Source organism: Anolis carolinensis, chromosome 2, assembly GCF_035594765.1.
Source record: "Anolis carolinensis isolate JA03-04 chromosome 2, rAnoCar3.1.pri, whole genome shotgun sequence".
In the NCBI taxonomy this organism is placed as follows: domain Eukaryota; kingdom Metazoa; phylum Chordata; class Lepidosauria; order Squamata; family Dactyloidae; genus Anolis; species Anolis carolinensis.
Window position 1 is genome coordinate 180,176,221 of NC_085842.1, and position 15,766 is coordinate 180,191,986.

General features: G+C 42.3%; 1 protein-coding gene across 2 annotated transcripts; it reads left to right on the plus strand.

Annotated features, from left to right (window-relative positions):
- Positions 1–3,620: 3,620 nt before the first annotated feature.
- On the plus strand, positions 3,621–15,569 carry LOC100567311 (selenide, water dikinase 2). Of its 2 annotated transcripts, XM_008103936.3 has the most exons (8): positions 3,623–3,947; positions 8,636–8,739; positions 8,918–9,025; positions 10,578–10,732; positions 11,987–12,077; positions 13,046–13,145; positions 13,951–14,163; positions 14,839–15,569. In XM_008103936.3, exons 2-8 carry the CDS (start codon positions 8,644–8,646, stop codon positions 15,066–15,068), a joined length of 993 nt encoding a protein of 330 aa, XP_008102143.1. In that variant the 5' UTR covers positions 3,623–3,947; positions 8,636–8,643; the 3' UTR covers positions 15,069–15,569. The 2 variants fall into 2 exon arrangements, with proteins under 2 accessions (XP_062827303.1, XP_008102143.1); XM_062971233.1 differs by lacking the exon at positions 8,918–9,025 and having other exon boundaries at positions 3,621–3,947.
- Positions 15,570–15,766: the final 197 nt, after the last annotated feature.

Below are 15,766 nucleotides of genomic sequence, written 5' to 3' on the forward strand. Positions count from 1 at the left end.
AAAAACAAAGTTTTTACAGTTTAATAAACATTTTCCCATGTTTCTATGATAGAACCAATTAGGGAATGACATTTATAATCCAGGAACAAAAATCGTGTTACATAATGTATTCACCAGGGTATATCATAACCACTACAGCTGTCTGCTTACCTAAGCATCTTATTGTGGTATGCTTTGGACTCTCTGGAAACATTACAAAGAAAACAATCACCATCCTAGGCTTTCCTTATTTCCATTGTTGTAGCCAAACCTATAAATCTGTTTTTGTTGTTGTTGTTTTTTTACATGTGTCTTCTAATCTCCTGTCTGTTACGGTGACCCAGGAATTTCATAAGAAGACCCAGAAGTGAGATATCAAAAAAGCTTCTGAGCACCACAATTCAAAAGAAATATTGACAAGCTGGAAGCTGTCCAGAGGAGGGCGACTAAAAGGATGAAAGGTCTGGAGACTATGGGCCCTTCCACACAGCCATATAACCCAGAATATCAATGCAGAATAACTCAAAATATCTGCTTTGAAGTGGGTTATCTGACTCCACACTGCCATATATCCCTGTTCAAAGCAGATGATGTGGGATTTTATTCAGTTGTGTGGAAGGGGCCTATGAATCCCTATGAGGAGTGGTTTAAAGATCTGGGTATGTTTAGCCTGCAGAAGAGAAGGCTGAGAGGAGACATGATAGCCATTTATAAATATGTGAAAGGATGTTATAAGGAAGAGGGAGCAAACCTGTTTTCTGCTGCCCTAGAAACTAGGACTCAGTTGAGCAATGGGTTCAAATTACAGGAAAGAAGAATCCATATAAACATTAGGAAGCACTTCCTGACCATAAGATCTGTTCAGCAGTGGAAGTCTCTGCCTCAGAGTGTGGTGGAAGCTCCTTCCTTGGAGGCTTTTAAACAGAGGCTGTGAAATCGAGCTAAAATTTGGGGGTTTCCTTCTTTGGAAGAGGAACCCAAAGCTCCTTGCTGGCAGGTTCAATGATCCTGGCAAGCGGGGAGCCGCTATGAATCAAAGTTGCCCCGTCCCCAAAAATCTCACCTGCAGACATGAAGAAAGAGTACCAAGTTGATGATTTATTCAGTTCAGCTGAAAAGGATGCCAACTGCAATCATTCGTCAGGAAGACATGACATGCAGCACAAGGCCGTAACCTTTATAATACAGAAAACAGGGCGGCGAGATTTGAAATTCGCGCCACGCCTCCCTTGCCCGGCTTCATGCTGATTGGTCCTTGGGAGAGCGGTGTGAAGCCCCGTCTAACCAGAGGGCTCCCTCCGCTTCGGCTTCTCTGCCAATCAGGGACGAGGGGGCAGGCTGAGCTGCAAACAATGAATGGCGAAAGGATTATGAATGAGCAATCGAGTCAATATGAGGAGGGGAAATGCTGAGAGCCCCAATAAGCCCTCAAGGCGATTTTCTGACTACTTCTGGGGGTGCAAATATATTTGTCTGGCAGGCTTGTCAGATTCTGGTGAGTCAAAGGCTGATCAGTTGAGCAAGCTTTGTTTCTGAATGACTCCAGTTCACTGATAAGGAATCTGACAGCTGGAACGATCTTGGGTTTTAGATCGTCCCTGTTGTAAGTGGACTAAAAGCCAAATAGTCAGTTCCTCTCTCAAATGGGCTAGCTCTGAGGTTTGATGAGGGAAGACCAAGTCTATTGTCCATGCAAGATTGATATCTGATGGTATCCTGGGGCAAAGAAGATCTTCTCTTGCCTGTGTTGTAACTATTTGTCCATTTTTATTTTCAGGTCAGATTTTTGTCACTCTTAATATTTCATAATATAATATATATTTCATAGTAAAAGGGAAAAGGGATCATGCAGGATACATAGGATACATATAGGATCATAGCTCATTTTGCACCCGCCCAGAGTCCAAGGTTTGATACATGAAGTTCATAAAAAATATAAAGTTCAGGAAAAGGGGAAGAATCTGTAGCAATGCCTATGAAATGGCCGTACTTGACCAAAAGTCAATGGGAGGGGTCTTCGATGGTGGGGACAGTTCACAGAGAGCACACAGAGAGTCCTAGATGACCCTCTCCGTGCCCAGCACGCAGTCCCAACCTCCGATGACCCGATTCTCTAGGGAAATCCGTGCCGCGGCGCAAGAGGCTCCACTTTGACAATCAGCTGATTTGCTCTTTTAAACTTTATTATTTTAAGAACAGAAGGTCTTCTCATGACGGGGAGGTCTTGAAAGTTATTAGTTAAGAAAACAGTCATGCTCAGAGTTGGAATGAGGGAAATATGACCGAAAATGGAGGCCGGGGATTTAATCCGTGATTTAAAGGGAAAGAACCTCTCTCTGGTGGCAGGCTTTTCCAGCTGGGGGAGACAGAGGAGCTTTTGTGGTTTTAAAAAAGAGAGTTTTTCATGCCGAAGTCAGGAAAGGGATACATAATAACCACCAAAAGAAGAAAAAGGTTGGAATGCAAAGATACTTTTTATTAAGGGTTTGTTGAAGTAGAGAGGAAGCGAGAGACATATCATAAGCTGCTACTGGAACACGTACACATTTCATGGCCAGATTGGTTCCAGTATGGTTCCTTTTGATCTGTGGAAATCTCTGTGGCAGGTCAGATTAGATTAAATGCAGATGCCAGCCTGGTTTGACTACAGCTGGATGACCATCTGTCAGGGTGCATTTGGTATGCAAGGTAACTTGATCTGAAAGTTGGCAGCAGAAACAGCAGCAGGAGGAAGTCGGAGTTGAAGCCATGTCTCAGAGCAATGGGTTCAAATTACAGGGAAGAAGATTCCACCTGAACATTAAGAACTTTCTGACTTTAAAAACTGTTCAACAGTGGAACTCTCTGCCTTGGAATGAGATGGAGAATCCTCGCTTGGAGGCTTTTAAAAGGAGACTGGGTGGCTATCTGTCGGGGGTGCTTTGATTGTGTTTTTCCTGCATGGCAGGAGGTTGGATTAGATGGCCCATGCAGTCTCTTTCAACTTTAGGATTCTATGATCCTATGATTCTATGAGCTGGAGACTGAAACCCCGAGAACGGCGTGAGCGGCCACTGTTAGCTCCAGCTCTTGCCAACCTAGCAGTTCGAAAACATGCCAATGTGAGTAGATCAATAGGTACCGCTCCGGCGGGAAGGTAACGGCGCTCCATGCAGTCATGCCGGCCACATGACCTTGGAGGTGTCTACGGACAACGCGGGCTCTTCGGCTTAGAAATGGAGATGAGCACCAACCCCCAGAGTCGGTCACGACTGGACTTAACGTCAGGGGAAACCTTTACCTTTGATTCTAAAGGCCCTTCCAGACAGGCCCTATATCTTGCAGCCTCAGGGCCCTTCCAGACACACCCTATATCCCAGGATCTGATCCCAGGTTTTCTGCTTTAAATTGGATTATATGAGTCCGTACTGCCAGATAACAGAAAACCTGGGACCAGATCCTGGAGCCTAGAAGGGCCCTAAACCTCCTCTTGAAAAGATTTGTCTTTTGTAGCATTCCCTCAACGTGATCCGTTGCGTAACCCCCACTTCTCGCGAGAGTTGCCTCCTCACCGCTGGAAGCAGGACCGCCTTTCCTTCCGTCCCTCCCAACTCTTTCTTGCATCACCTACTGAGCATGCGTGCCCGCGTCCCGCCCAATTCTCGCGAGAAGAGGCTGATACTCCAGAAAGCCCATCATGGCGGCGCTGGCTGGGTCTCCATCGGCTGCTCTCCCCTCCTTGGCGGCGGCGACCTCAAATCCCGCCCCGGCCTTGCCACCGGGCCCGCCAGGCTACCGGCCCTTCGAGCCCGAGGCGCTGGGGCTGAGCCCCGGCTGGAGGCTCACTGGCTACGGGGAGCTGCGGGGCTGAGGCTGCAAAGTCCCCCAGGAGACGCTGCTCAGGCTCCTGGAGGGACTCAGCGGCCCTCGGCCCGGCTTGGCTGAGGCGGGGGAGCCGGTGGCGGCTGCGGGAACGACTCCCACCCTCGGTGAGGCCTGGGGCGGGCTGGAGGGCGGGCAAGGGAGGGGCCCGAGGCGGAAAGAGGCAAAGGCTTGACTTGTGAGGAGCCTTCTTTCTGGTTGATGGGCCCTTGTGTGAGGGAGGACCTTCGAAGTTTGAATCTGAGGGCCATACATTGGCAGGAAGAGCCTTGAAAGAGAATCCTAGAGTTGGACAAAGCCCCCCCCCCCAATGACCCTCTTGCAAGCAAACTAGTCAAATGTGAGCTAGGCGATGCTACTGCTAGGTGGATCTTACATTGATTAAGCGACCAAACCCAAAGGATGCTCACCAATGGTTCCTCTTCATCCTGGAAAGAAGTGACTAGTGGAGTGCTGCAGGGTGCGGTCCTGTGCCAAGTACAGTAGAGTCTCACTTATCCAACATAAACGGGCCGGCAGAACGTTGGATAAGTGAATATGCTGGATAATAAGGAGGGATTAAGGAAAAGTCTAGTAAACATCAAATTAGGTTATGATTTTACAAATTAAGCACCCAAACATCATGTTATACAACAAAATTGACAGAAAAAGTAGTTCAATACGCAGTAATGCTATGTAGTAATTACTGTATTTACGAATTTAGCACCAAAATATCACGATGTTTTGAAAACATTGACTACAAAAATGCGTTGGATAATCCAGAACGTTGGATAAGTGAGACTCTACTGTGCTTTTTAATATCTTTATTAATGACTTGGATTAAGGTTTAGTGGACAAGCTTATCAAGCTGCATCAAAAGAAGTATAGTGTCAGGATCGAGGGAAGTCATGGTGTCTTGTATACTGCTTTGGTTAGACCTCTTTATCTGGAATACTGTGTCCAATTCTGAGCAAGTTAAGGGAGATATTGACAGGTTGGAAGGTGTCCAGAGGGGAGGCGACTAAAATGATCAAAGGTCTAGAGACCATAGATCCCTATGAGCATCTTAAAAGAGCTGCGTATGCTTAGCCTGCAGAAGAGAAAGTGGAAAGGAGACATGATAGCCATGTATAAATGTGTGAAAGGATGTCATAAGGAAGAGGGAGCAGGTTTGTTGACTGCTGCCTTGGAAACGAGAACTCAAAGCACTGGGTTTAAATTACAGGAAGTGATATTCCAACTGAACATTAGGAAGAACTTCCTGACCACACTCTTGTTCACCTTGAAGTGTGACAGAAAGTTCTTTGGAAACTTTTAAACAGGTTGGATGGCCATCTATCAGGGGTGCCTTGATTGTGCGTTTCTTGCATGGCAGATAGTTGGACTCTTCCAACTCTATTATTTTTTGAGGGACCCTTAAAGGCCATCCAGTCCAACTCCCAGCCATGCAGGAACACACAATCAAAGTGCCCTCGTCAGATGGCCGTCCAGCTCCTCTTTAAAATTCTTCAGAGCAAGAAACTCCACCACACTCTGTGGAGCATATTCTACTGTCAAGCAGCTCTTACTGTCAGTTCTTCCTAATGTTTAGCTGGAATTTCTTTTCCTGCAGTTTGAATCGATTGCTCAATTGTGCCCTAGTCTTTAGAGCAGCAGAAAACATGGCTGTCATGTCCCTTTCAGCCTTATCTTTGACAGACTAAACAGACCCAGCTCCCTCAGCCACTCCTCCAAGGACGACTTTTAAACCTTTGATCAATTTAGTCACCCTTTTGTGGACATCTTGACCAACCCCCTGCCATGCAGGAAAAACACAATAAAAGTATCCCCAACAGTTGGCCATCTAGCCTGTTTAAAAGCCTCCTGAGGAGGAATCTCTACTGCACTGTTCCATTGTTGAATAGCTCTTATGGTCAGGAAGTTCTTCCTAACATTCAGGTGGAATCTTCTTTCCTGTCATTTGAACCCATTGCTTCCAAGTCCTAGGGTGCTTCCAGACAGCACAAAAACATGGGTTTTAAAGGGAGGGCAAAGAAATTCGGGACCTGAAAACATGTCTCCAGACAGACCTGTGGGTTCCGGGATTTCTTCCCCCGCCATCCTCACAGGCCTCCTCTATAACCGGGTAATATGGAGGGTGGACAGCAGACATCTGGCGGAAGTTTTTTTTTTTTTTTAAATCACTGTTATGTGCTGAACTGTATATGCACACATGCGAATATCTTAATATAAATATAAGCATATTTGCATGTGTGCATATGAGATTCAGCACATAATAGAGTGAATTTTTTAAAAGCCCTCCTGCTGGATTTCTCCTTTCCCCTAATTGCTTATTGAAGCTCTATTTAATCAAGCTTTGTTTAATATTATACAGTTTAAAAAAAATAGTTTCAGGGAATTCTAATTCCTCTCCGTTCTGCTTCCTTTAAATTAGCTATGTGTCTGTTTGACAGCTGTTTCGGACTTTTCCAAAGCAGACATGTGCTGGAGCAGTCTTGGGGGGGGGGGGGAGGGAGGAGGAAATCACATGTTTTTGCTGAGTGCAGGGTTACACAGTGATGCAAATATTCACAGTTTTGACTAGAATTGGGATAAAAGGACAACTTTTTATCCTGTGTTTTTCAGCCGTTGCAGTACATCAGCGTGCATATAGTGGTAGTGTTATGTAGCCAGTCCCCCCCCCCCTTTAAACACGGGAAATCCCTGTGTTTTAGGTACTGTGTAGATGGGCCTCTAGTCTCCAGGGCAGCAGAAACAAGCCTTCTTCCTTGTGACATCCTTTCAAATATTTAAACATGCTATCATGCCTCCTCACAACCCTCTTCTGCAGGCTGAACAGACCCAGCTCTTTGAGCTGCTCCTCAGAGGACATGGTCTTCAGACCTTTTATCATGTTAGTCGCTCTCCTTTGGACACATTCTAGCTTGTCAATATCCCTCTTGAATTGTGTGCCCCAAACTGGACACAGTGTTATTCCAGGTAGGATCTGACCAAAGCAGTATAGGGGGGCACCATTGCTTCCCTTGAGCTACACCAGGCATCCTCAAACTGTGGCCCTCCAGCTGTTTTTGTCTCCAACTTCCATAATTCCTTACCATTGAACAAGCTGGCAAGAGCTTCTGGGAATCAGAGGTCCAAACAGCTGAAGGGCTGCCATTTGTGGATGAGTGGCCTAGACCCTATACTTCTTTTGATGCAGCCTAGAATCTCATTAGCAGGTATAGTATAAGACTGAAGCTCTTTAAAGTTTCAGTTTTTTCTTAACTTTCAAGTGTTATTTACAAAGGTGGCTTCACCTTCAGTACATTCCTTCCCATCAGAACTGCTACATTATCTGTTCTACTCGAATTCATCAACATAGTCAGAAAAATCACACTACTGGGGCTTGCTGCTGTTCCCTCTTATTAATTAGCACAAAAAGATTTCCAATTCCCCCTCTCCCCCAATGAAACGCTGAAGGCAGGAGATAGTTACAAGTTTTCTTGAACAAGTCCCCTTGTTGGGTGAAGAATGCCACATTGAATTGAGGTGCAGTTTAGCTTTTTAGTCAGAACTTTGAGCATGCGCACATCAGGCTGTTTTTCCCTTCATCCCTATCTCTTACTTTGTTCCCTCCTTGGCATCAGTTCTTATCAGTATTCTTGTGCTTGCTTTCTCAGTAGCTTGCATTCCCCCTCCTGCCTCCCTTGTCTGAGCTCCCTGTGTTAGCTGATACATTTCCTCTTAATGGCCCCCTCTCTTATCAGTGCTGTCTCTGCAGTTGTTTTTCTTCTTGCATCTGCTTGTTATTAGGTTGAACTTTTCCCTAGATCTCTCCTGTTTTTAGTTCTTTCATTCCCTGCTGTTTCATAACGCATGCAAGACTTTGAACTTAACATTGACTGAGTTGAAGAAACAGATATTCAATTCTAACAGCTTGTCTAGTGGTTGAATCTCTGGCAGGTCACAGCTAGGGGACAGCTGATGAAAAAGTCTTCTGGGTGACTGTTGCCAGTCTAGTCCTGGCTAGTTGGACTAAATGTCCCCCAGAGGACCAGAATGTATGGATGGATTATGTGGGGATACATGTACTTGTGTATTATGAATAGAAGTTGAGCATTACTTATCTGGAAATTTGAAATATTCTGAATGTGATGGTGGCAGAACCTTGATAGCAGTCAAAGGTACTCATAAGAGAATCGTGAAAATATATTTAATGCCAGGTTATTACACTACATCAAAGTTATGACTAAAGAAAACTCGGAAAACATTCAGTTCAAACCCCAGTGAAACCCTAACCCCTCAGTTCACGAAAATTCTACAAGCAACTGACCCTTCCTGTCTGAGCTGGTTCTCGTGATCAGCTTCTTCTCAGGTTAGGCTGGAATTATCAGTCTTTTCCCATGGTGAGTCTCCCAATGTTTTGCATTCTTCACCTTGGGACGAATTTACGACATGGAGGTGCTCTGGTGTCTCAGAGACACCACATCAGACTCTATGACACTGAAATTATCCAGATGGGTGGCTGAGATAGTGAAAGCTTTGCTTTGAGACAGTTTAGTAAACTTTAGTGCACCTAAACTTTATTTCATGCTCAAAATTAGTTTAAAAAATTGTATAAAATTACCTTCAGGATATGTGCATAAGCTGTATATATATATTAAAATCATGGTTAGATTTGGGTCCTGTCTCTATGATACCTCAATATGTGTGTACATATATGCAAATAATGAATACTCCAAAATTCAAACGTTTTGTTTCTGAGCATTTCGGATAAGGGATACTTATCCTGTACTTGTAGAGGTGCTACAATGCATGTGACTCTTCCACTCCATAGGCATTGGGATGGACTCCTGTGTGATCCCTTTGAGACATGGGGGCCTGTCCCTTATACAGACTACAGACTTCTTTTATCCGCTGGTGGAGGACCCCTACATGATGGTGAGCACAGAGAATGGGAGCATAATACTAGGAAGGGATGAGGGTTGCTGATCAGTTAGAAGGGAGCTATACCTGTGATAGAGCATGGTACATTTGTGCTTGAAACAGATATAAACTCATTTGAAACGACTGTCTTGTGTGTTTTTCTTTCTTATTCAATGCTACGTATCTGATGTAGGGTCGAATTGCCTGTGCCAATGTGCTGAGTGACCTCTATGCAATGGGCATCACAGAGTGTGACAACATGCTTATGCTGCTGAGCGTGAGCCAGAAAATGAGTGAGGAGGTGAGAAGCAATATATCAAAATGAGAATCTTTTTATACTTTTATATGACATTCTGTATGACCATTGCCTATCTGTAAAAGGACATTACCTGCTTGGGTTACTGATGCACCAGGCTTTTTGAGCCTAGGTGCTGTTAGGGCAATGGAACTGGTTGTATCTCTGAAAAGTTTGAACACTGAATGTAGAAGATGCCAGGTGCAATATCTGGCATCTTCAGCTAAAAGGCTCAGCTAATATATGATGTCAGATGATGGCTCTCTGAATTATACCTGCTGCATGGCTCATTGAATATAAAACCTGTTGTGCTGCTGCTCAGTCGTTTAGTCGTCTCCAGCTCTTCATGACCTCATGAACCAGTCCACGCCAGAGCTCTCTGTTGGCGGTCACCGCCCCCAGTTCCTTCAAGGTCAACCCAGTCAGTTTTTAAAAAAGTACTGTTTTTTAAAAAGTGTACGTTTCACTTGAATCAAATTGCTAGTCCTAAGTAGTGGGAAAGAATGTGGCAAAGCAACAGCTATGTACATTTCATTGGTGCAGTTATTGGGACTGTTGGATCTAATAGTTGGGAGTCATAATTTAACGGTTCATGTGCTTAAATAAATGAGTGCAGTTTTTCTTGTTCAAAGACTTAAAATTTGAATGAAGGATTACACTATGTAACATGATTTTTGTTCCTGGGTTATAAATGTCATTTCCTAATTGGTTCTATCATAAAAACATGGAAAAGGTTTATTAAACTGCAAGAACTTTGTTTTGCAAGACATCCTACATCACATTTTTCTAGTTTTTCAGTGAATATGTCATAGTCTCAACCAATTCAACATAGTTTGTGGCAGCCACAAAAACAAAGTTTCTGGAGTATAACAACTATTTCAAAGTAAGACTGCACAATTAAACAGGAAATAACACTTTCAAACAAGAACAGAACATTTTTCACTTTTTGTTACATAGTGTTATTTACTGGGATAAGGTCAAGTGATTCAAATATCATACTACATCTTAATTTGCGCCAACATTGTTTTTAGAACCCAGGGCTCGTTTGTGTCAAATCATAATTTAGAGTTGTGTATCTACTTTTGTTTTCTATAGAAGACACCTTTTCTGTGATAAAACAGCTTCCTCTAATCCAGTAGTTGCCAGCTTTTGGTTCTCCAGGTGTTTTGGACTTCAACTCCCAGAAATCCCAGCCAGCTGATCAGCTGCTCAGAATTGTGGGAACTGAAGTCCAAAACACTTGGAGAACCAAAGGTAGGGAACCACTGCGTAAAGGAATAACTGCAACAATGACTTGCCAGTTCATACATCTACACCAAATAATAACTGTTGATTTTTTTTTATAAATCCTCATTTGTAAGCTCAATTATCTTACCAAACCATTTTTTAAATTGATATTCAAAGCAACATAAGTAACCAAACTGCGTTTTATTAGAACCACTGTTTTATCCTTTTTTATTTTTGAACTGCAGATAGGAAATCACTCAGTTCTAATTTTCCAAAGTAATTCTGATGATTGAAGGCAGTTTCCTGAATCTTTTGTTGTGCTTTCACCCAGGAACGAGATAAAATCATGCCACTGATAATCAAGGGCTTCAGGGATGCAGCAGAAGAAGGTGGCACTTCAGTAACTGGTGGGCAGACAGTCTTGAATCCTTGGATTATTGTTGGAGGGGTTGCAACAGTAGTTTGCCAGCCCAATGAATTCATCATGTGAGTATTGAGAGCTCATTATGAGAGAATATGAGGAAACAGTCTCTAGGGTTATAGATGTATTTTCAGAAAAGATAATTTCATTGCAGTGTTGTTTACTGAGAGATGGTGAGGATTTTTGCAGAATCACAGAGCTGGCTCATATTGAAAAAGTGAGGAATAGTTTGTTTAACAGTTAAAAATTACTTAAGGTTGTAAGAAGAAATTGTTGTGCTGGAAAGTTGAAAACCCTTCTCCCAGTTCCAGGGCATGTTCAAAGTGAAACATTTGTGACCCCCCAGATAGTTTCAAACCATTCTGCTTCTGAAAATCAGAACAGGCTTTGTAAACAATGCGGATAGAATATTTTTGGAATTATATGTAAACCCTCATCTTGGATCTTAATGGGTGTGATAACAATAAGAGTTTTTCATTGATCCAGTGTATGTAGCAGCACACTCCAGATCTGACTATCCCATTTTGTCTGGAAAATGCTGGTCTGAGCATGTCAGGTTTTACTCCTATTTTCTTGCCATGGTCAGATTATTTGCTTTTAAAATTTAGTTTTATCGCAGTTTTTGTATATTTGTGGAATATGATAAATTTCTGAGGACCCTGAGATATTTTCTAACTGAAGACATTGCTAAGCTTATTGTGTCAGATAAGGAGTTTCTGGCCAGGTCAAGAACACAGTAAATAATTCTTTGACATAAGGCCATTTCAGGCCTCTTGAAGCTATATGTTACTTCTGAAGAAATTTGTCTTGGAATCAAAAGGTATGGCAGTTAATATGTTTTTCTTGAGGACAGTGCTTTATTGAGTCATTGTTGGCCAATTTTAAATGTTTTTGGGTGAAACTTTATCTTTCAACTGAGTTTTAGGCCTGGCTTTAGTAAAGATAGGAACAGGCTGCAAGATACAGTGAAAATTTTGAGATGCATAGAAAAATATTTTTTAGACCATTGCATATTAACGTAAACTCTTCTTTAGGGGAATTTGTGATTCAGAGTTCTCAATCTGGTATAAAACCACTGTTGTAATAGGTAAAAACATCCTTGTTTTCCCAGGCTTCTTAATGTGCTTTAATTTTACATTGCTCCTTTTTTGAGCATATTTTCAAGCAGTCTTGGGGATATTCTTGTTCTTATTATTGAATTAAAGTTCTTATTGTTAGCCATCCTGAATATTTTGTTACAAAGTGATTTATAAATATTGAAAGAGCATATATAAATAAGGCACTCTGAGCATTCAAGTTCTTTTTTATTTTGATTCTAGGCCGGACAGTGCAGTTCCAGGGGATGTCCTCGTATTAACTAAACCATTAGGGACTCAAGTGGCTGTGAATGCTCATCAGTGGCTAGATAATGTAAGTGTTAATGTTATATCTTTGGGGAAGTTTTGGGATTCCTTTAGTGTTCCTATGTGCTGAGACCGGGGGGGGGGGGGCAGGGGATTTCTTTTTACATGCACAAAAAGGAGGTTGAAAGGAAAGATGTTGTCAAGGTAATAGGCATAGGATTTGTGCAGGCCTTCGTCTGTAAGAAATGGTATAAACTGTGTAGCTCTACTCATGTTGGGCTGTCAACTCCCATCATCCCTAATTGTTGGCTGTATTGACTATGGCTTCTGGGAATTGCAGTCCAGCAGTATTGAGAGAAGCAAGGTTACTCACGTGAATTAAGAGAGAAATTGAGACTAGGGCTGTCTGGGTGCATACTTAAGTCCATCTCCAAAGATTACTGGGTGATCATGATCTCGTCACTTTCTGCCCGTCTAGAGTTATATTGCATTGTTAAATGGGTGTGTACGTGTCCGCCCTCGGGCATTTATACTACTGGGGAGCACTGGGCGGGGCCTCCGCCAATTTGTTTCATTTTAAGTTCTAGAAGATTCCGAAAAGCTGCGCATGCGCAGAAATTAGCCCATATGTGCGATTTCACAGACTACATGACGAAGAAATATAATATGGATCAGGAAAAAGAGAGCTCTATCAGCAATGGCTAGCCCTAGCTGAATATTCATAATATAAGATTCAAAATGTTGACAAGAATAGGGTTGCAGGGGGCTGCATAGGTTCCAATCCCTGCTATCAGGTAACTCGTGTCCCCATCCTCAGAGCTTGTACCATATACTTGAAGTGATAGTAGATGATTGGTGGGCAAGAGGTTTGATGCATCAGCAAAGTACTGGCCTCCAAACAGTAAGATTGTTTCACTGACGTTTACTACAGTTTACTGCACAAACTTGATGTTTGGAAGGAGAGGGGAGATCAGTTCACTTACTAGTGAAAAAGTTCATGTGAATAATGTTTAAAACCCCTTATTTCTTTTCCAGCCAGAGCGATGGAATAAGATTAAGCTGGTGGTTTCTAGAGAAGATGTTGAACTGGCTTACCAGGAAGCCATGTTTAGTATGGCTATGCTGAACAGAACAGGTAGGGGACCTCTAATGCGATCTTACATCTGTTCTTAATTTACAGCTCAAAAGTAGCGAGGGATGGCCACCTGTGCTAACCATGTTTTTTTTTTTAATGGAATATTTTATTTTGGGGATGTTATATTTAATCCACCATAATTGCCTAGTGGGAGCAGAAAGATGTAGGGTAGATTTTTAAAGGAAAGATTGTGTTCAGTCATGTGTATTTTTCAAGATTATCAGAGCATTTAAGTTTAAAATGTAGTCATAAAGAAAAAAACTACTATTAAATGAGCCTCCCGAATGCTAGCTTATCTACCAGCATATTCTCATTTAAAGAAGGGAAAGAATAAGTTTAAAACTACGGAACAAGCCTTGTTTTCATGGATATATTAGAGAACCTTCATTTTTACATACAGAATTCAACACACCTCTCTTCCTCTCAAAAAGCTCCTGGTGGGATGAAAGGTATGAATTTCAGATGTTCAGAATTCTGGCAAAGTGTCTAGATGGTCTGCATTAAACTGTCAAAGACATCTATGGCTAAAAGAAACAATTATGTCACACATTACTTTGTAAAGTTGCAGTGAGTTTCATGGTAAAAAACCATTTTCAGTTTTCCAGCATTTTGCAGCAACATAACAGTAAGAGATAATGCTTGAACTGATTGGATAGCAAGTAGATTAATTCAGTTTACTGAACTTGATTTTCTTTGGTGCTTCTTGAATTGATGGGACATATATTTTCATCCTACATCTTTTAATAACTCAGACTGCTGGCTGCCGCCAAATGTAGTATCTCTCCATTTTGTTCTCTCCCTCCAGCTGCCAGTCTGATGCACACTTTCAATGCCCATGCTGCCACAGATATTACAGGATTTGGGATTCTGGGCCATGCACAAAACATGGCCAAACAGCAACGCAGTGAGGTGTCATTTGTCATCCACAATTTGCCCATCATTGCCAAGATGGCTGCCATCAGCAAAGCATGTGGCAACCGGTCTAAGCTCCTGCAAGGGACATCTCCAGAAACATCTGGTAAGATAGTTCAGAGCTTCTTAAACTTTTCTATTCATGACTCCATTTGGCCCAAGAAATGTTTATACAGTATAGGTATATTAAATACAAATAAAAATCAAACATTTACTGATAACAAATCAGCCTTTGCAAGACTTGCTAAACAGGCTGATTTTCCTTTTTGTGAAGTACAATTGAAGCATCTTCTGCAGAGCCCATTGTAAATACTGCACAATAGATTTGTGTAAATGTCTAGAACTGCATTCAGAAAATGTTTACTGTTGCCAAATGTTTTGTGACCCCAATATTGAGCTAAGGGGACCCCATCTGGGGTCAGGATCCACAGTTTAATAAGAGTGAGACAGAGTCAAGGGTGAATGAAAAATAGATGAGGATCTTAGGTTGATATGCAGTTGTTCAAAGATTTACAACAATAGCAACAGAAAATGTGTCACCGTTCTACATTCAAATGAAATTCAGTCACAAAAAGTGGGTGGGTTTTGGGGAAGAATTGCGTTCTTTCCAGTTCTTGTATTGATGCCAAATTCTTGGGCTTTAAGCCTAATTCGATGTTATCTACATTGTCTTTAGAAAGCAGATTCTGCATGTCTGAAGCTTGCCCACCTTGAAGTAGAGCAGGGATGGAAGGATTCTAAATCTGTGTGTGGTCTTTAATATGCTTTCCTTATGTGACAGGGGGGCTGTTGATTTGTTTACCCCGGGAGCAAGCTGCCCGCTTCTGTGCTGAAATTAAGTCCCCCAAATATGGAGAAGGACATCAAGCCTGGATCATTGGTATTGTGGAAAAGGGCAACCAGACAGCACGTATCATCGAGAAGCCTCGTATTATTGAAGTGACACCACGCGGAGCAAGTGCTTCTCCTCAAGATAACAATTCTAGTGCCAGCCCTGAAGCCGCTTCATGAGGTGGCAAAATGACTTTATTCTGTCCACTGTAGGTTCTGGTCTTCAAAAGGGGGTCACCCTGAGATTCTGGATCTGGGTGCTCTTGCCTTTTATAGCACAATGTCCTCCACAATATGGTCTCTCTGTTGGTTGGTGACTGGTCCTTGTTTGTAATTTTGAAGATATTTTCTGCAAGCAGGTAAATTGCTGGCACAGTTTGATTTGAAGATGGTAACTTGAATTATTTATTGGAATAGTTCTGCCTGTTCTTAAGCTCACTCAGCTTTTGGTCAGACTGAGCAGCTGGTCCAAAAGGAGGGTGAGTGATTTAAAAAGCCATTTGGTTGGGCCAGAGGTCTCTCCTCTTTTCATGAAGCACTTCCCTTAAAACCCAGTTGTGGGTGTGGAGGAGCAGAGGAACCCTTAGAGGAGCAGTGCCAAGCTCAGCTTCATGGGTTGTTCCTTGCATTGTAAATTATTTGTGATTGAGTTAATTAAAAAACCCTGATTTCTACAGCTTATGAAGTGCTTTTCTATTGTTATATGTAGGAGGTGCCTGGCATAAGGAAAGTTGCTTCTGATCTTGAAGTTTATTTTATCTGAAGTGAATTAAAGGAAAGTCATACAGTGGCTCTTGATATCAAGGAAGGATTGAGAACAACAAGCAATTTCAAAGGAAACAGCTCTTTAAAAAGCTGAAGGAAAAAAATCCGTGACT